Consider the following 20355-nt stretch of genomic DNA (forward strand, 5'->3'; position numbering starts at 1 on the left):
TTATGTATGTTTTTGTTAGCAGTCATGATTAGTTCATTAGCTAACCATTCCATGTAAGCACATGTTCTACTTTCAAGCAAGAGTTGAGCAGTTAGGTCCATTCATTCCCTTTTATCTTCCAGTTCTTACTATGGTGCTAGATCGTAGCCAAGCCATACCGTATCACATGGCGATTCATAAACCAATGTATCGCAGTTGGGTACCCCAAAGCACACGCCCCGCTTGTACCCCCATGCACAAGCAAGACCAACCCACCACTCTCTTATCAAGGGGTCTAGGTCCCCATCCAAACTTGGACTCTAAGCCCCCACTCCTGAGTCCCAGACTCAGTGTAGTGCTTAGACCTCCACCATCCTTGCCTCCAATCAGTTGGTCCAGAAAGAGCTAGAACCCATGACAATAGAGCAACGAGCCTTCCCGCTCCCATAAGCAAGAATGTGCTCAGGATAATAAATCTATGACATGACTAGAATCCACAGCAATGGATGGTCCTTAACCAACATGGATAGGGAAAACAGTGTAACCAAGCTATGCCCCATTGACCATGGGACACAACCTATTACACCTACCAATACCCGTACCATATCCCTGCCCGGTCTCCATTTCCTTTTTACCATTTTTTCATGTGAGTAATAATAATCAGTTATTGTGAGTAACGGTAGGTTACTCATGCTACCGATAGCCTAAGCATAGCAACTACTCAACCTATGCTAGTAGGACTCATAGATAGATTTATCTATGCATGTAGTTTCAATATAGATCCTATAACGTAAATGCACATCACACACATATATATCCAGTGATCATTCAAAATAAAGGTTATGCACTGGGGCTTGCCTTGGGCAGGTGGGGTGTTAGCAAAGTTAGTCACTGGTGGCTTTAGGACCTCCTCCTGCACAAGGACCTCCTACTCATACTCCTCGATCACCTCCTCGTATTCCTGCTCTCCGGCGGTCATGAACTCCTCCAACGTGTTCTCTACATGCATGCAATGATGATGTAACACTTAGTATTTTTGCAACAATAGCTCTTAAATTAAGAATATATTCACTAAGCTTCTAAACTAACTCTAATGACTAAGGTGCTAAGCTACCCATCTTTTTCATTAAACATGCATGAAACATTCAAGTATTATCTTAGCAACAAAAATGCATTTCTTACTTTGTTTACGATTTCATATATACTAAAACAAGGAGTACTTAGCTACCATATTTGTCAACCTATTATAAGGCTACAAAAATTACAGTGAGCACATAACAATATAATGAATCTACTGTAAAAATATCATGGCTAAAGCTATTACCAATTTGCCACAAAAATTCCTACAATTATTAATCTAAATAACATTAAACACTTTCAAATAATTTAATAAACCTTAGCATCAACACAAACATGTATAAACTAACCATATTATCAGATAGACAACATTTTTAGGAACTCAATAAAATTTATTTCATAATTTTTGGACACTTATATGAATTGATATTAATTATCAAAGATCAACCCAGAAATAAAATGATATAACTATTTCTAATTTCTCAGGAAAAAGAAAAAGCAAATTCGGCCTCGTGACCCAATGAGACGTGGCCCACGACGGCATGGCCCGCACGTGGGGGAGCCCACGTAGGCTGACACATTTGCACAAAAGTCCCTGCACTTAAACGAAATTGTGTGTCCACTATGCGTGCTATTCACGGAGTCAGCAATCATGCACTAATGACCCTATAATAATTCACCTTCGCATCGGGGAGGTCCCAGGTGCCCACACGCTCATCGACATGGTGGTATAGCACTAGCTGGCCATGTTGGCCACCTAAGTTTCTCATTGACCCAGCTAGCGGGCCGACCTCCATCTACGGTCCTAGCACCTACGCTAAGCGGGGGGTATAGGAGCAGTGGAGCTCTCAGAAGTGGTGGCCACAGCGAGCGATCACTCATGATGGTGGTGCGGCTGTACCAGCCACCCTAGACCATCGCACAACTATCTAGCTATTGTGAGGGCATCCTTAGCTTACCCTAGACTTGGCCATAGCGTTCGTTGGAGCCAAGGAGTGGCGGAGAAGGTTGGCCGCGTACGACTAGAGGGGTGCGGTGGTGCTCCACGATGGCATGGCCATGTCAGCTATAGCATGAAGGTAGTAGAGGTTAGGTAGTGGTGCACAGGGTGAAGTGGAGAGGGAGGCAAAGCTTGTGATGTGATTGGTTGAACGTGAGAGGCTCTAGGTGGATGAATGCTCTTGGCATTTGCCAATGCTGCCTTAGAGGCCCAACGGCGAGCGACTCCAAAATTGGAGTCTGTCGTGATGCAAGTTAAGGCAGGGTAGGGTTAGGTGGCTAAATGACTCACAGGCAGAGGCGGAGAGGTAGTGAATCGACATGAGGTGACCTATATGTGCCGAATTTAAGGAAGCGGCTTCATCGGCCATGGCGATAGGGGAGAAAAAGCCAAGGAGGGGGAAGAGATAGGTTTGGCTCTGTCCGTCCTCGCCTTGGTGGGGTGCGATCGACGCTACCAGGGCAACACATGCTCAGGAACCAAAGCCAAAACATGCGCATGCAGGCGGTGGGGTAGCGTGGCATGCGTGGCCGCAGCACCGTTAATGGCAAGGCAACGGCGTGAGACAGCAATGGGCAAACCCACGTGCTCAAAGACGCGATGGGCAGCAGCGTCACAACGTGAGACCACAAGGGCACTAGCATCAGCAGAAGTAGCACGGTGATGTGATGATAGCGCAGCAGCTGCGCTATGACATAGCATCAAGGCGGCAATGTGAGGCAGGACAATTGGCACAGGATAGGGTTAGTGGCCTGCTATGACCGGCCTCGGCCAAGCCAAGGCGGCACGACTGACCCAACACAACGACGCGGCGTGCGAGACGCGACCAAGTGCACGGTGTGGGGTGGCCATGCGGTGACCGCGCCCATGGCACCAGACCACTCGAACTGTGACATGCACGAATTTTAAAGCTTCAACCACGACCCATCTAGCTCGGTTATGACCCAACCAACTCGGCCAAGTTGAAGATGGTACCTAAGGCTACTAGATGGAGCAAAATACTCGGACTAAGGTAGACTAGAGAACAAAATATGGGCATGCCAAGTTGGTGCTGCCAACCGGCGCCCAAGACCCTAGACTAGCTGTCCAAACATCATTTTCTAACTTTTTGTATCAATTAATTGATGATCAAAACACATACCAACTAAACCAACCCCTATACCATTGAAAAGTACTCACTTTGATGCAACCCACTAAGGAAAACATAATACCAATGTTTAATCCAATTTTTAGAATTAAATTGCTAGAGTAACATTGACACTACCAACTTTTAGACTTAGAAGAATTTAAAGCTAAGGCTGACTTGAATTTCCAATTCAAATTCTAAGCTCCTAAAAGTACTAATTAACAACCCATATTCTTGAAAGGCAAAGTTGCATTGTCATCTATAAAGTTTGTACTTCAACTTTATTTAGACGTCACATATATGTTTTATAGCGTTTTTGTTCAATAAAAATTAGTTAACATCTCTACTTGCTAACTTTATAAATTAGGAATTAACTTTTCGTTTTACGTTTTTATGACTCATTTAAGTTATAATGCTTTACCTATCCAAGACACCACATGCAATAGCACTTAAGTATGATGCTCATGACATGTTTTATCAAGTGATTCACTGTGTAACAATGAGGGGTTACAACTCTACCCCCTTAAACAAAATCTCGTCCTAAGATTTCATGTGCCTAGTGTGGGAAAAGAGATAAGAAATAAATTTTGATTTAAACAATTACCTCAGTGAACTAGAAAGAAGGTGGGGATAATGCTTCAAGATATAGCTTTTTTGCTCCCACGTCGCTTCGTCCTCTGAGTGATTTTGCCACTGAACTTTATAAAACTTCACCACATTGTTTCTAGTCACTCTTTCTTTTTCATCTAAGATCTTGACAGGATGCTCAATATAAGACAAGTCAGGCTAGAGGGGAAATCCTTCAATTCCTATAGCTTCATCAGGGACCCACAAACATTTCTTCAACTCAGAAACAAGGAAGACATTATCCACTGCTGACAAAATATTTGGGAGCAGGATACGGTAGGCAGTAGAACTACACCGGGCCAAAATCTTGTAAGGTCCAACATAGAGAGGGGCTAGCTTTCCTTGGACACCAAAGTGATGCACCCCCTCATGGGTGACACTTTGAGATACACATGATCACCAACTTCAAATTGCAAGGGCCTTCTTCGCTTGTTCGCATAAGTTTTCTGATGACTTTGAGCTGCCTTCAAATGGCTCTGAATAATACTAACTTGCTCTCGAGCTTCTTTGATAAAATCAAGCCCAAAATATCCAAGATCACCCACCTCAACCTAGTTAAGAGGTGTTCTACATTTCTTGCCATACAGGGCCTCATAAGCTGCCATACGAATGCTTTCTTGATAACTATTGTTATAAGAAAACTCATCTAGAGTCAAGCATTCGTCTCACTTTTTAGGAAAATAAATGGCATAAGCCCTCAACATATCCTCAAGTACCTAATTAACTCTTTCTGTCTGATCGTCAGTTTATGGATGATGAGCTGAACTTCTAAGGAGACTAGTACCAAGACATTTTTAGAGTTGCTCCTGGAAATAAGAGACAAAGACTGACCCTCTATCAGAGACGATAGTAAGGGGTACTCCATGTAGGGTCATAATCTGGTCAAAATACAACTTGGCATACTTCTTGGCTGAATATCTAGTATCCACCAGAAGGAAATGATCGGACTTGGTAAGGTGATCCACAATGACCCAAATAGAGTCATACCCTTTTGTCATGCGGGGCAAACCCACAACAAAGTCCATGGAAATATCCTCCCATTTCCAAATAGGGATAGGCAAGGGTTGTAGAAATATAGGCGTATGCATATGGTCTGCCTTAACCCTTCCACAAATGTCACATTCAGAGATATATTTGGTATTATCCTATTTCATATTTGGCCACCAATACGAGTGACGCAAATCATGATACATCTTGTTACTTCCTGCATGAATGGATAACTTGGAGTTATGAGCTTCGTCCAAAAATTTTCTCCTAATCTCATCACTTGAGGGAACAACCAATTTGTTCTTGAACCTCACTACACCTTGGTCATCAACACAAAAATGAGGACCACGCCCTTCGGAAATTAACTTCTTGATACTCGAAATTTCTGAAACATCTTGCCTTTGCTCTATAATAATTTGCTCAAGTAAATCCGAGACTAGAGAAATATGAGCTAGCATCTCAACATGGTTGAGGGACAAAGGTGCTTCTTCAACTTGATACAACTTCTGGCTCAAAGCATCATCTACCACATTAGCTTTTCTAGGATGGTAATGAACCTCTAAATTATAATCCTTGATTAGCTCCAGCCATCTTCGTTGCCTCATGTTCAGCTTGGACTAAGTGAAAATATATTTGAGGCTCTTGTGATCCGTATAAATATGCACTTTATTTCCCAACAAATAATGCCTCTAAATTTTTAGAGCGTGCACCACAGCAGCTAGCTCTAAATCATGGGTGGGATAATTCACCTTGTGCTTTTTCAGTTGACATGAAGCATAAGCTATCACACATCTATCCTACATAAGCACGCATCCTAATCTCATCCTTAAGGTATCACAATACACATCAAATGGCTTGTCAATATCTGATTGGGCGAGAACAGGAGCAGAGGTAAGAAACTTCTTCAGAGCTAGAAAGCTTCTTCACAAGCCGGACTCCATACAAACTTAACATCTTTCTGGAGCAACTTGGTCATTGGTTGGGCTATTTTGGAGAAGTCAGGGATGAAGCACCGATAATAACTAACAAGACCAAGGAACTTACGAATCTGATACACTAACTTAGGAGATTTCCAATTTAGAACATCTTGCACCTTGCTTGGATCTATCGAGATGCCTTCAGGTGTCAGGACATGCCCTAAAAACTACACTCGATCTAACCAAAACTCACACTTGCTAAATTTGGCATACAACTTGTGTTCTCTCAATCGAGTCAGTACTATTTGGAGATGTTGGGCATGCTCTTTCTTGTTCGTAGAGTATATCAAAATATTATCAATAAACACCACTACAAACTTATCCAACTCTGACATGAAGACTGAATTCATGAGATACATGAAGAATGCAGGAGCATGGGTGAGACTAAAGGACATGACTAGGTACTAATACAGCCTATACCTAGTAGAGAAAGCTATCTTTGGTATATCTTGTGGCTGGATCTTAATTTGGTGATACCCAGAACGAAGATCAATCTTAGAAAACACTTTGGTACCAGCCAACTGATAGAACAAAGTATCAATACGAGGTAAAGGATACTTGTTCTTAATGGTTACTACATTGAGAGGGTGGTAATCCACACACATCCATAGAGTACCGTCCTTCTTCTTCACAAAAATAGCTAGGCAACCCCATGATGAAGAGCTAGGACGGATAAATCCCTTCTCCAATAATTCCTCTAACTGCTTCTTCATTTCTGCTAGTTCTTTAGGAGCCATGCAGTAGGGACACCATGAGATAGGAGCAGTGCTAGGTTCTAACTCAATAGTAAATTACACATTCCTATCCGGTGGTAACCTAGGTAGATCTTCAGGAAAGACATCCGGAAACTCATAGACCATAGGAATAGAGGCAAGATCAGGAGAAGCTTCAACATGAGCAACAAATGGTAAGGCTAGATCTGAGGGCATAAGGAGAGACATCCTATCCTCGAAAGAAGGAAGCCATAACTCAACAACTCTCTTCTTAAGGTTTAAGACTACCCCATAAACTCACAACCAGTTCATTCCTAGAATTGCATCTATGCCTTGCCTAGGCAGCACCATGAACTAGAGGCGGTAAGTGTGAGTGGCTAGCACTAATCTGACTATGTCCGTCTGAGTATGAACACACAACTATGCACCCGGAGTACTGATTCTATAGGCAATAGGAATAGCAATAAGAAATATATTGTGCCTCTATGCAAACCCTATGCTCATAAATGAATGTGATGCACTAGAATCAAACAACACATATGCTGGGTGGGAATCAATGGTAAACATACCAGCCATCATAGGTTCATTCTACAAAATCTCCTCAACCTTAGTGAAGTTGACTTGTCTAGAGCGGTTTATGGGCACCTTCTTCTTGATAATCGTCCTCTTGACCAGATGGGAGTTGGCTGATGGCTAGGAAAACTACGCAGGCTGGTTCTGATGACACTCACGAGCATAGTGCCCTCCTTGCCACACTTGAAACAAGCACTCGGCTTGTTCCCCTATCTCTAATGAGGCAGAACTTGTTGTCCCTAATGTTGCTATTACACCTGTAGAGTAGGTGTATGTTACTAAGTGGGAGGTGCCTAGTAATCCTACTGAGACTAATGGGATGGCTGTCCACCCAGAGAGTGATAGGACATCCTCCTGACAACCTATACTTTCTGAGCCTAGGGGTGACTAGAAGACCCAATAATCACCGTTTTACGCTTCCACTCAGCCTGAGAGTCACGCTGAAGTCCCTCCATAGCAATAGTTGCATTCATCAAAGCACCAAAAGTCTGATGGTTCCTTGTGTACAGCTCCTTCTATAGACTGCAAGAGAGGCCATGATAGAAATGATCCCTCTTCTTCTCATCAGTATCGACGTGGATCCTAGCATACTATGCCAGATGGTTGAACTTGTTCACATAATCCATCACAGTCATACTCCCTTGCTTTAGATCTAGGAACTCTGTCAACTTCCTGTTTAGCACACCAGCAGAAATGTAGTACTATCTAAAAGCAGTGGTAAACTCCTTTCAAGTCATACGGTGGTCCATCGACTGCATGGCATTGAACGTGTCCCACCATGCACTACAGAACCCAACAACTGTTGTGCTGCAAAGCGCATCTTCTGTTCTTCAGTCACAATGAGCAACTAGAACTTCTGCTCTAGAATACGAAGCCAATGCTCCATATCCAGAGGCTCAGCCGTTGGTGTGAACGTAGGCCGGTGCGTCTTTAGAAAATCCTGGTAAGAATAGGGCCCCTCGGGACCATAGGCACCACCCCCGTTCTCACCATTGCCTCCGTGGCCCCCACGGGTCAAGCCACCAATCGCCTGGGCTAGCATCTCCAAGGCATGGGCTGACTCGCGCCAAGCAACCAACATCTCTACCATCATCTCCACATGGGTCATCAGAGGTGGTGGCGGCGGAGTAGGTGGAGCCAGAAGTGGGGCCTCGTGGTTGTCCCCATTGGTGTGGCCATTTTCCTCACTATGACCGTTATCACCCTAGTTTGCCCCAGCACTGGTACTCCCCGGCCAGACCTCAGGTTCATCTATAAATAGATAAGAACCAACCATTAGGGACAACCCTCCAGATTAGGAGCAAGAGACTTAGAGAAATGATAGGACTTTTATTAAAGCATTCTTTTCGGTTATCTTATCAATTCACTAATCCAAATTATACGTGTGGGAGAGTTTAGTTTAAGCAAGATTCTCTTTTCATGATGCATGCATCAGCCTACCCATTCACTCAAGCCAAAATATAGTGGCATTCACAAACTTTTTTAGCACATCGCACACTCACTTTCCGCTTGCTAAATGATTCTTACGCAGCGTAAGTTAGTGTACCTATAGAAAATTGATTAGATAAAACCAATGTCACTATCCTAGATAGACCATATTACTAGGGCTTATACTTATTTATATAATTTTATCGCATCTTACTTTTTGCAAAGCTTTTGTTGGTCAACTTTTAGGTTTTGAAAAGAGTTTTTAAACTCGTAGACCGATTATTGGCTCTGGTACCACATGTGGCAGAACCACCCAAAATGGCACGTTTTTGGAGGCTCTCGTCTTCCATCAGACACTAAGCACCCCGAAAGGTTGCTACATCGGATGGTTCCGTCGAGCACACCCCTAGGGAGAACTCAAACAATCCACGTTTTTCATCCAGGATCCAATAATGATAACGAGTTTACCATACTAGTCCATTTCATACAACAAGAGTTCTTGAAAATACATTATTACAATACCAAGTTCAGAGTGTGGAATTTAAATAGCGGAATTGAAATAACATCTAACGATAAGATACAAGGATCCGTATGTGCCCATCAGAAGAATCCTCCACACAATAGCCATTCCTCAAGCTATACCTACAACAGGGGTAAATAAACCCTGAGTCCACAATGTACTCGCAAGACTTACCCGACTAATGGGAATAATTTCTTGACTCCAAAGGATATGATAAGATTTATGGTTTGTTGGATTTCCTTTTTTGCATAAAGCATTACTAATAGTGAATCCTTATGTATATTTTTGTTAGCAGTCATGATTAGTTCATTAGCTAACCATTCTATGTAAGCACATGTTCTAGTTTCAAGCAAGAGTTGAGCAATCAGGTCCATTCATTCCCTTTCATCTTCTAGTTCTTACTACGGTGCTAGATCGTAGCCAAGCCGTACCATATCCCACGACGATTCATGAACCAATGTATCCCAGCTAGGTACTCTAAAACACATGCCCCGCTTGTACCCAAGGCATAAGCAAGACCAACCCACCACTCTCCTATCAAGGAGCACAGGTCCCCGTCCAAACTTGGACTCCAAGCATCCACTCCTGAGTCCTAGACTTAGTGTGGTGTTTAGACCTCCACTATCATCGCCTTCAATTAGTCGGTCCGGAAAGTGTTGGAACCAACGACAAGAGAGCAACGAGCCTTCCTACTCCCATAAGCAAGTATGTGCTCAGAATAATAAGTCTATGACGTGACTAAAATCCACAGCAATGGACGGTCCTTAACTGACACGGATAGGGGAAACAGTGTAACCAAGCTATACTCAGTTGGCCGTGGGACACAACCTATTACACCCACCAATACCCGTACCATATTTCTGCCCGGTCTCCATTTTCTTTTACCATTTTGTCATGAGAGTAATAATAATCACCTATTGTGAGTAACGGCAGGTTACTCACGCTACCAATAGCCTAAGCATAGCAGCTACTCGACCTATGCTAGTAGGACTCATAGGTAGATTTATTTATGCATGTAGTTTTAATATAGATCATGTAACGTAAATGCACATCACACATATATATCTAGTGATCAATCAAAATAAGGGTTATCCACCGGGGCTTGCCTTAGACAGGCGGGGTGTCAGCAAAGTCAGTCACTGGTGGCTCCAGGACCTCCTCCTACACAAGGAGCTCCTCCTCATACTCCTTGATCACCTCCTCATATTCCTGCTCTTCGGCGGTCACGAACTCCACCAACGTGTTCTCTACACGCATGCAATAATGATGTAACACTTAGCATTTTTACAACAGTAACTCTTAAATTAAGAATATATTCACTAAGCTGCTAAACAAACTCTAATGACTAAGGTGCAAAAATAGGAGGTATCAATGTGAAAAGTACTTAGAGGTACTTAATAGGTGAGGACAGTACCAAAATTTGGTGGGGTAAGTACCAAAATATGTGGGACCAAATTTATTTATTGTTTTTTTAATTTTTTGGTTATGGAATTTTAGCATCTTCGTTGAAGGGTAAGGATGGAATTTTCCATCCCATTCCTGTGTGAACCCATCGCTCACATCTCAGTCCAATTCTTTCTCCCCTTTGCTCGAAGGCAGTTTCGCGGCTGGGGCCACACTAGCCCGCCGCACCTCCATGACTTGCTCCGCTTCGAGGCGCCCTGCGTGCTCACCAATACGCTCTAGTTCACCGACAAGGACAGCAGGGAGGTCGCGGCGACCTCGCACACGAAGAGCTGTTAGCGGGCTGTTGCCTGTTGGAGCCGCCACTTGACGCCGTGGCCCTGCAACCGCCAACTACAGGTTGGCCGCGTCGACTTGAGGATCCTCACGACGTGGATGCGAGCACCCTGTCCCCGATGTGGAGTTGGACGTCGTCGCCACTGGCAGACCGGGAGCGTATGTGGGGAGCAAGGCGGCGTCTCGCAGCTTGGCAGCGCGGTGGGACCGGATCGGCTGCAGGCTAAAGTGCATCGAGCGCGCCTTCCGTGTTGACCTCTCGCCCTCTTGCCAGATCCTGACGGCGGCGTTGACCACGAGCATGAGGAAGATGACAAGCTGCTCCATAAGATGGCGGCACCGCGGCAGGATGCTACCGAACGGCGAGCGCACCCACGTGTTGCTGCCTCCCCCTCGCCGTCGGAACCGTCAGCGGGACGCGATGCGGCGGGATGCTACGCCTCGTCGTCCTTGCATGGCGAAGTGGACGTCAAAGTTACAAAAATACCCTCAACATCACAAATTATATGTAATAAATAATGTTTATCAATTAGTTTAGCTCAAAATAGAAAAAATGAAAGCACCTAGAGGTACCAAGGTACTTTCCCAACCATTGTAAAAGATCTCGTATACAGATCTTTGAAAAAATTAGAAGCCATTCTCTGCATTTGTTTTGAGTTTTCACACCATTCACCATTTGAATCTTTGAGCTTCTTTATTCTATTTTTGCGAGCACGCCGTACCGCTTGCCTGTGAAAATAACTTGTATTTCGATCAACTTCCTTAAGCCATGCAATTCTGGACCGCTGCAACCACATCATCTCCTCCCTGTACAGAAGCTCATCCATCCGATCAGAAATCTGTCGCACTACAGCCTTGCTAGAACTCGGATTAGCCTTCACCTAATATAATGTAACTTTAACACTTATATGATTAAATAATATGAGGATAGATAAAAATTTTAAATAAGCAATATAAAATAATCATAATCTAGATTGCAAAATAAACTTTAATATTGATGAACAATAAAAGATCTCTTCCATGCGTCGGTGAACACTAACATGGTTAGAAGAATAAATAAAAGAATACTCACAACTTAATAGAAAAAATAAATAAGAGGATAATCAGTTGTCAAATCACAAACTTTTTCGGACATCACCTATATTTATCCTGTTGCCTGTAGAACAACAGCAAGAGCGGTAGGTCTGCCGTACTGTCTTTTACGATTTTATAGTAAAAAAAATATAAATAAGATGACTAGCTTAGCACTGTAACCAACGTCCAGGCCAGGCAACTGAGAGCTAGGCGCTCGTTTTTTATCGCCTGGGAGCGGACTGGATTGCCTGGGCCAGGAAAGTCACCAGGGTCCAATCCAAACATGTCACAAGCAGCTTCCGGGAACCTCCTTGCCCAGACAAAATCTTCTCAGGCTCCAAACCAAACGAGCCCCAAGTGCGTGCGCCTTTTTGCCTGTGCACGTGTGTGGACCGAGTAGTGGGCTGTGGGCCTGTGGCCCGTGGGTGCCTTCCGGCAATAGTCTGGCCTGTGGGCTTATTTTCCTAGAAGAGTGGCTCGTTAAGCTCTGAGTGGCTCGCGAACTGCTCGAGCTAGCTCATTATACCAAACGAGCTAAAATCTCGGCTTGGCTCGGCTCGTTATCCTGAGCTGAGCCGAGTTAAGCTGAGCCAGCCATGAGTCGAGCGAGATAACGAGCTTTGAGTTTTTCATCCAGTCTTATATGTGATCAACCTCCATCCCAAAATAAGTGTTATTCTTATTTTCCATAAAGTCAAACATTTTTAACTTTAACTAAATATATATAAGAAAATATTAACTATGATTCATGATTAGTATCATTAGATGAATTGTTCAATATATTTTCATAATAAACTTATATTGGAGATATAAATATTGCTAATATTTTTAATAAATCTAGTTAAAGTTGGAAAAGTTTGATCAGCACGTATCCCATAGCGACACTTATTTTGGAACGGAGGGAGTAAATGTGTTAATGTGATCCGGATATGGTACTATATCATGGTTGATATTTACGGTTTCATGATTAAATGCAAGTTGTGTGATAATGAGTTGTGTACAACAATATTTTGGCCTAAGTGTTGTCAAAATTTTGCTAATTTGACAAAGTTGCACATCTCTGAAATGTATGCAACAAATTGTGTTAAATTTTGTTGCCAAAATCCTTGTCAAATCAGAATTTTTTTTTTGTCTAAACCTTTAAATCCAAAACAGGGGTAAAATCATAAAGAACCAACAAAGCAAGGACAAAATTGTTATTTCATCTCAGATCTAACACTGTTATAATGACTTGGCAGAACAAGGACAAAGTTGGCCTTCAATTTGAGATGACGTGCGCAAAAATACAAATTTTAAAAAATAAGGACGAAAGGGGGGTACGAATACCAAAGCCCCTAGCTAAAATTAATAAACCATCTTGTATTTATTCATTCATATTTATTAAATTTATACATGCATAGTCATAGCTAACCATGACCCTCACCCCTGCTTTCACATAGAGTGGGATCAAGTTTTCACAAAAATTATCCTGCTGCTACTAGATTAGTTATGTTGCGTACTGGTTTATTTTTTTTCCCTTCTTTCCCGTATGCAAACTCTTCCCGTCCGTAACCTCTTCCCATCGGCGCCGCCCCGAGGGGTCGCCTCAACGTCGGTGCCACCCCGAGGACAGCCATCGTCCCCACTTGCCCCCTCCCCCCGTCCCTCAGCCCCGATGCGACCCTATCGGCACCACCCTGGCAACAAGCGCGGCCAGCCTCAGCGGCTACCATGTCCCCGGCTCCGATGGCGCACTCGGGCTCTGGCGAGAGGAAGAAGATGGGGGCTGTGAGGCTTACAAGCGCCGTCCGTTCGTAAGTGAGAGGGAGGAACTTGGGTGGGGAGGGCTGTGAATGACATGTTGTGTCCGCATGTAAGTGAGAGAGGTTGACAATAGCTTTTCAGTAAGCCACAACTGTTCAATCAAATGGTCTTCAACATTCTTACAATTCACAATCCGCCGAGCTTTTCACAACTCATAGTAACTTTTTTTTTTAGAAACCATAGCTCAACCAAACACACCCTGAAAATGGTTGGAGATATGCATCAAACGTGCTTATTTTTTTCACTTTAAATACTTATTGATTTGTTAAGTATTTTTTGAAGAAATATCGAAGTATTAGAAACACTCTTAAGTACTAGATATTAGAAATGCTCTAAGTACTGGATATTGACGCACATGCGGCAATAGTGGCTTGCGAAGCCAAGGGCGATACTCATGGGATCATGATGGTCATTCCAAATTATAAATCGCTTTGATATTTTTATATAGATTTTGATTTATATACATAGATACATAGTAAAATTAATGTACCAAAAAGTCAAAGCAACTTGTAGTTTAAAACGGAGGGATAGGTTGATGGCTTGTACTCCCTCAGTATCTCGCTTTCTGAAAAGTCAAACTTTTAAAATTTTGATCCAACATATAAAAAGTACTATTATTTATGATGTATAGTCGGTATCATTAGATTGAGCGTAAAATAGACTTATGATAAACTTGTTTGGAGATAAAAATGTTGATATTGTTTTATATATTTCTAATGAAAGTTTGACTTCTCGAGGAACAAGATATGCGTTTATTTTGGATGGAGAGTACAATTACACGTCACTTCTAGCCCATACTCCCTTTGTCTTCTTTTTACGTGTCGTTCTCATTTCCTGATAAGTCATACAGATTAATTGCAAAAAAAAGAAGTCAAATATATTTAACTTGACTAATTATATAAAATAAAAATATTAATATTCATAATACATAGATAGTATCATTAGATAGATCGTTAAATTTATTTTTATAATAAATTTATTCGAAGATATAGATATTATTAATATTTTATATAAATTTAGTCAAACTCAAGAAAATTTCACTGGCACGATTTCCACATCACTTAAAATAGGGACAGAGAGAGTATGCCACTCATCCTGTCTGAAGCGGAGCTCGTCTGCCACGGCCCGCTACGGAAACGACATCGACGCCCAAGTCTTACCGCTTGGTAAATCGGTGGAAACGCCCCTGTAGCCCATCTGAGCCAGAGAGATGTCCCAAGGCTAAAAATCATCGTAAATCTCATTTAGATCTGATAAAAGAGAAGAAACAAAGTAGGTGGAAACAGAAACTGCCGCAGATTCATTTATAATAAATAAATAAATAAATAACAGAAGAGACAGAAACTGCCGCTAATCCATTTACTAAAGTAAACAAAACAAAAGAGATGGGAGGAGATAGGTGCGTTTGCGAAGCCTTGCTGAAGTCAAGCTTTGTGAAATGTGTTTCGTGAACCATGATTTCAGTTTACATTCGAGCTATTAATCAGAAGAGCTATGTTTACATTTGAATTAGATTTAGATCCATACCATAGAAATTCAATACTACTACACTCATTCAAGATTGTAAATCAGTATTAGTAATTTAGAATAGTACAAAGCTAGCACATGCGCATCGGGGCACCTTCATGATGCGTGTGCCAAATATCATTTTGGAAGACAAGCATGGGCATGGCAAATGAAGACAGGTCTTCCACAATACGTTCATGAATTATGAACATTGCGTGAACCGGTTCTGATGGCATAAATTAGCAACCCATGCACAGCTTGGGTAAGGATCATGCTATTTACAGAATGTACAGCAGCTACAACTGTGGGGTTCATCGAAACTGAAAGAAACACTACATACCAACGGCTTGTTGCTTTGCCGGAAAACCTGAGTTATTATCCTCGGCTCTACAACACCTAAATCAGAACAACCTTCTCAGCGAGAAAAATGGACACCATTCCGATCAGGTGCTATACATTCGGTCAGGTCAGAAAGCCGTGCAAAGATTATTCTTCAAGTTTGACGAGCATTCCTGCTGAATGGTAATTGCAGGGCTACAGAGCCGACTTCTCTTTGGCTCTGATATTCTAATGCGGGTTATTGCTGTTGTCAGTGCGTCAACTAAGCCACATTCATCCTGATCATCTGACCTTTGGCTCGAGTCTGACGACGAGTCACATTCTGACTTGTGTCTGTCCCAGGGAATTTTGGGTGCTATAATCTTGTTAGTGAGACACAAATTAGCAGCTACCACTTTCAGGGGGCATTCTGTGTAAAACATGACCCATGGGTGACCTGCAATAGGTATCGGTAAGTAAAGACATTCTCAAAAATATATATATATAACAATGCTAAATGAGAAACTCTTTGAAGCTTAAACCTACTGAGAACTTCATCAGCAGTCATTCTAGTAGAGACATCTCGATTCAACATTCGGCTAATAAGATCCCGTCCAAGAATTGATATTGATTCCCATGGGCTGCTGCTAAAATCAAGTTCAACAGTCTTTATGGACTCAAAAACGGCATCCAGAGAGCCACCTTGAAATGGAAGTGAACCGAGTAGTAGTACATGTAGTAGCACACCAGCACCCCAAATATCAACTTTCTCAGAATAGCTTCCAGCAAGAACTTCAGGTGCCACATATGCTGGGCTCCCTGCTACACCAAACAATTTCTGACCTGCTCAATGCATGCACCACATGTTAGCTAGTACAAAACATGTACAGAGTTATGTAGTGCAGCAAATACAAACCATAGATTCTATAGCCACAACCACAAGAAACATGCATGTAAAAACCTCTGTAGATGTGGCATTTATGCCAATCACAAGACGAAGCATAAAAATAGAGGTGCTACTGTATAACAGGAAAATGCTCAAATGTCTCTCTTAGGATAGGTTAGTGACGTCAGTGTATGTAAATAATGAATTTGTCGCTCATTGGCAGACAGAACAGTTTAAGTTAATCCAGAGAATCTCATCAAAAATTCTTTTACATTACAATAGATGTAGGTTTGGGCTATTCGCAATCCAGGTATATGAACCACAATACATTGCAGATTTGCACACATTCATTGGTACCGTACGAAATATAAGCAGCTACTTTTAAAAAACTACTGCCCCAGTTCCATACAACTCCAAAATTATATTCCCTCCGTTCTAAAATGTAAGTCGTTTTGTTTTTTCTAAGTACATAGACTTGCTATGCACCTAGATATACACTATGTCCAGATACATAGTTAACATAGTAAGAACCATGTATCTAGAAAAGCCAGAACGACTAGAACAGAGGGAGTAGATTCTAGTTCCATTCAAAAGTAAGTCGCAACATTTTCTAATGCATAAAACTGACCCAACAGCATTCAGAACATGAAACATGACAGCTTATGGCATGCCAAAAAGACCATAACAAGTAAACATTACTTAAGGATAATCCTGTCAACCGGTACAAGTTAAGAACATCAAATCCAATTTCCATGCCAACAACCAGAAGTAGCTCTAGCACACCAAAACAAAAACCCATTAAAGAGTATCAACTTGCACCAGGCTTTAATCCTCTTTCCTCTTGGCATGCCTAGCAAGACAGACGACACAAACACAATGATACCTGCCTGCTCCCAGTTCATGACTCCAAAAACACAGCACAAAACATCAGTATGAAGCAGTGCCTGAACTTAAGCAGGATAGCAAGCAACCTAAACATCAATACCTAGAGAACTAAGAAAGCACTAAACGAATGTTAGACCTGATATCTTTTAGTAAAACTGAGTTATTCTAATAAGTTAGTTACATAGCTAGACCATGAGACCAATGGTAGCAAAGTCCACTTAAGCTCTTACCACATTGGGGGTGTCGTAAATCATTGTTTTGTGCGTCAATGTAAGTTCTTAACTCTGAAATTCAAAGGAACAAAACAAAAACTCAATATGAAGAATTTCCTAGCACCAGGTCTCAAATATCTTATCATACCTAGCAAGAGGGGATGAAATGTGAATGGACACTTGCTATGAACTCATGACTCCAAAAAAACACAGCTTGCACTCATTCCTCTGAGCAAGTATTGAGGGCAGCATTTCTTCTTACAGACTAGTAATGTACACCACACAAAAGATCATATCAATTGTCAGTTCGAACCCAGAAGGGTCACAAAAAAATATGACAAGACAGACATCAACTGTTGCCAACTTAAGGACTCCAGAGATGAGGGAGCTCATGCCTTGAAGAAACGTTAAGTACTTGAGTTAGCCTGATTTGCTTGATTACACAACCAAGGCAGGAATACCAGAGCTACATGGCTCACTTAGGTTATTAGACCATAGACGAATACAAATTAGTTTGACTCCCAACTCATTTACATCACACTAGCTGATACTCAAGTCAAGGCCATATATGGGCAACCTGCAAAAATGCTAATCAGTCATAGTAAAACATAGATGAGTTTGTATGAAGAGGAGTTCCAAGACCATGGCACCGCACATTGAAAAAATAGCTGAAACATTAGATGCAGTGCAGCTAAGTATAGCCATCAATTAGTCTCTGTAACATCACATTGTTATTTAATTATAAAGATGGCAGAACCAATGTTGGACTGCCGGTTGATCTTCTTAACTTCTACTGCCTTTTCAGTTCATATATTCTGCACTAATACGTTAGACTTCACGATGTACTTTCAAGAAATCGATCTTATTCATCCTGATCTTCAGACTGAAAGCAAGTAATATAGCCTATATATAGTAGTAAAAGATTACCATTAGTGACCCGTGCAGCGAGTCCGAAATCAGCAAGCTTCACCTTCCCAGCCTTGGTAAGCAAAATATTCTCCGGCTTAATGTCCCTGTGCACAACACCCATCTCGTGGCAGTACTTGAGCACGGCCATGAGATCCTTGATCACAATGGCAGCGCGCTGCTCAGAGAACTTGCCCTCCCTGGCGATCTCGTCGAGCAGCCTGCCCCCGCCGCAGAGCTCCATGACGAGGTAAAACCTGTCGGCGTCCTCGAATACGGCCCTGAGCGTGACGACGCCCGGGTGGCCCGAGAGGTGCTGCATGATCTCCACCTCGCGGTGCACCGTCTCCTCGCCGTTCTTGGGCAGCGCCTTGCAGGCGAACTCCTCGCCGCCGCCGGCCCTGGCGCGGCAGATCCAGACGGAGCCGAACTTGCCCTGCCCGATCTCGGCGCCCAGCTCGTACTCGCTGTCGAGCCGCTTCTTCCGCCCCATCCGCGTGGCGGAGTCGATGCAGCCCAGCTTGCGCTTCAGCCCGCGCCCGGGGCTGTCGGGCGCCGCCCGCGAGCCGCTCGCGGGCGGCGCCGTCATCACCACGCCCCCGCCCCGGGCGGAGGCGGAGCCCTCGTCGGCGGCGGCGGAGGAGGGCTTCGTCTTCTCGGGCCGCGGCTTGGGCTCGCGGCAGGTGCGCTTGCGGGCGGCAGGCGCGTCGTGGCGGGATCCGGCCAAGGAGCACGCGGCGCGCGCGCCGCCCTTGCGCTTCCGCGGCAGCGAATCCATGCGGAGGGGACCCGAACCCTAGGCGGTGGCGGTGGCGGTGGCGGCGGCGGCGGCGTGCTTGCGCCTCTTGCGTGTCATGAGTGGTGTCCGGAGGCGTGCGGCACTGGATCGGGAAGGTTGGTGGTGGTGCGAGATGGGATTTGGAGCGAGGGGCTCGAGGACGGGAGGGGACAGAGGAAAAGGGATGGAGATGAGGAGGAGGACGGTGGTCCGACGGTGGTGGGGTTTGGCCATTGGCCTGCCTGGCTCTCCTTTTGGTTGGACTCGTGTCGTGGGGCCGTCGTCTGGTCGGCTCGGCTGAGCGGGTCAGCAGCATCGGGCCATCGGGTGGAGAGCACGGGAGAAGCCACGGTTTTTTTTTTTTTTTACCGATACGAGGGGAGGGGCGCCGCGTGCGTTGACAGAGTACGGGCGGAACCAGCCGGCGTGATGGTGTCGGGCTGGACGGCTGGTGCAGCAGCCCTCTGCGGTGCGAGGAACAAGACACACGACTTCACGCGATGCGACGGTTCCCTGCTCCTGGGCCCTGGCGGCTGGAGGCTGGAGTTGCTTGCGGGATATTTAACCTTTTTTTTTCCGTTCGCTGGTCCGAAACTTGGCTGAAAAATACTATTCCGGCTGAATTATTGTGAGAAAAAAACACTGTTTCAGCTGAAAAAAAAGCCGAACAAGCTATTTTTAAGACAAGCGAACGGGGCCTTTACCGTTACAACAGGAATGACACTTAGCATCTTTAGAATTGACACTACAGTTTTACCGACAAAGAGAGAAACTTAATACAAAATTGTCATTTTTACTCACGTGGCACGTCAATATATTACTCTAGCGCGGATCCGAGTCAGCAGCCTCATACGAAATGATGCTCCTACCCCTGGCATGTTTATACTAACAGACAGTCGGACTCCACTTGTCAGCCATATCTCCTCACCTCTCCTCTCGCTGACGGGGGTGGACCCCATCTGTCAGGGTCATCCCCTACCTCTAGCCACTAATCCCCTTCGCTGGCCATGGCCGGGCGACCACGCGACCGCGGCCCCGTCCGCACCCCTCCCGCGTCCTCAGCATCCCACACAGACCCGGCCCCTCCGCCGCATCCACCACACCACCGCAGTCGCGATCCCTCCACCGTGTGCACCGAGTCAAGCCACCATGGGCTGCATACGACCGAGCTTCGCACTGCCAGGGGTGCCCACTGCTCGTTCCTCCCCCACTCCGTCGCCCCTCGGGCCTCTCTCCACGC

At 44.1% G+C, this 20355-nt stretch overlaps 1 protein-coding gene across 2 annotated transcripts; it reads right to left on the reverse strand.

The window, feature by feature from the left end:
- Positions 1 to 15224: 15224 nt before the first annotated feature.
- LOC136549917 (serine/threonine-protein kinase PEPKR2-like) lies at positions 15225 to 19346 on the reverse strand. 2 transcript variants are annotated; one of them, XM_066541350.1, is made up of 3 exons: positions 18359 to 19344; positions 15995 to 16291; positions 15225 to 15905 (listed from the first exon to the last, which is right to left on the reverse strand). In XM_066541350.1, the coding sequence occupies exons 1-3, from the start codon at positions 19113 to 19115 to the stop codon at positions 15598 to 15600; spliced, it is 1362 nt and encodes a 453-aa protein (XP_066397447.1). In that variant the 5' UTR covers positions 19116 to 19344; the 3' UTR covers positions 15225 to 15597. The 2 variants fall into 2 exon arrangements, with proteins under 2 accessions (XP_066397447.1, XP_066397448.1); XM_066541351.1 differs by having other exon boundaries at positions 15716 to 15905; positions 15991 to 16291; positions 18359 to 19346.
- Positions 19347 to 20355: the final 1009 nt, after the last annotated feature.

This window comes from Miscanthus floridulus, chromosome 4, assembly GCF_019320115.1.
Source record: "Miscanthus floridulus cultivar M001 chromosome 4, ASM1932011v1, whole genome shotgun sequence".
Taxonomy (NCBI): Eukaryota; Viridiplantae; Streptophyta; class Magnoliopsida; order Poales; family Poaceae; genus Miscanthus; species Miscanthus floridulus.

What these genes read in the sequence shown, in the direction of transcription:
- LOC136549917 (XM_066541350.1), bottom strand. Translation starts at nt 19,115, where the DNA reads ATGGATTCGCTGCCGCGGAAGCGCAAGGGCGGCGCGCGCGCCGCGTGC. An exon ending in CGCTGCACGGGTCACTAATG is followed by an intron (nt 16,292 to 18,358) that starts GTAATCTTTTAC and finishes TGCATTGAGCAG; the next exon opens with GTCAGAAATTGTTTGGTGTA. An exon ending in GACTGCTGATGAAGTTCTCA is followed by an intron (nt 15,906 to 15,994) that starts GTAGGTTTAAGC and finishes TACCTATTGCAG; the next exon opens with GTCACCCATGGGTCATGTTT.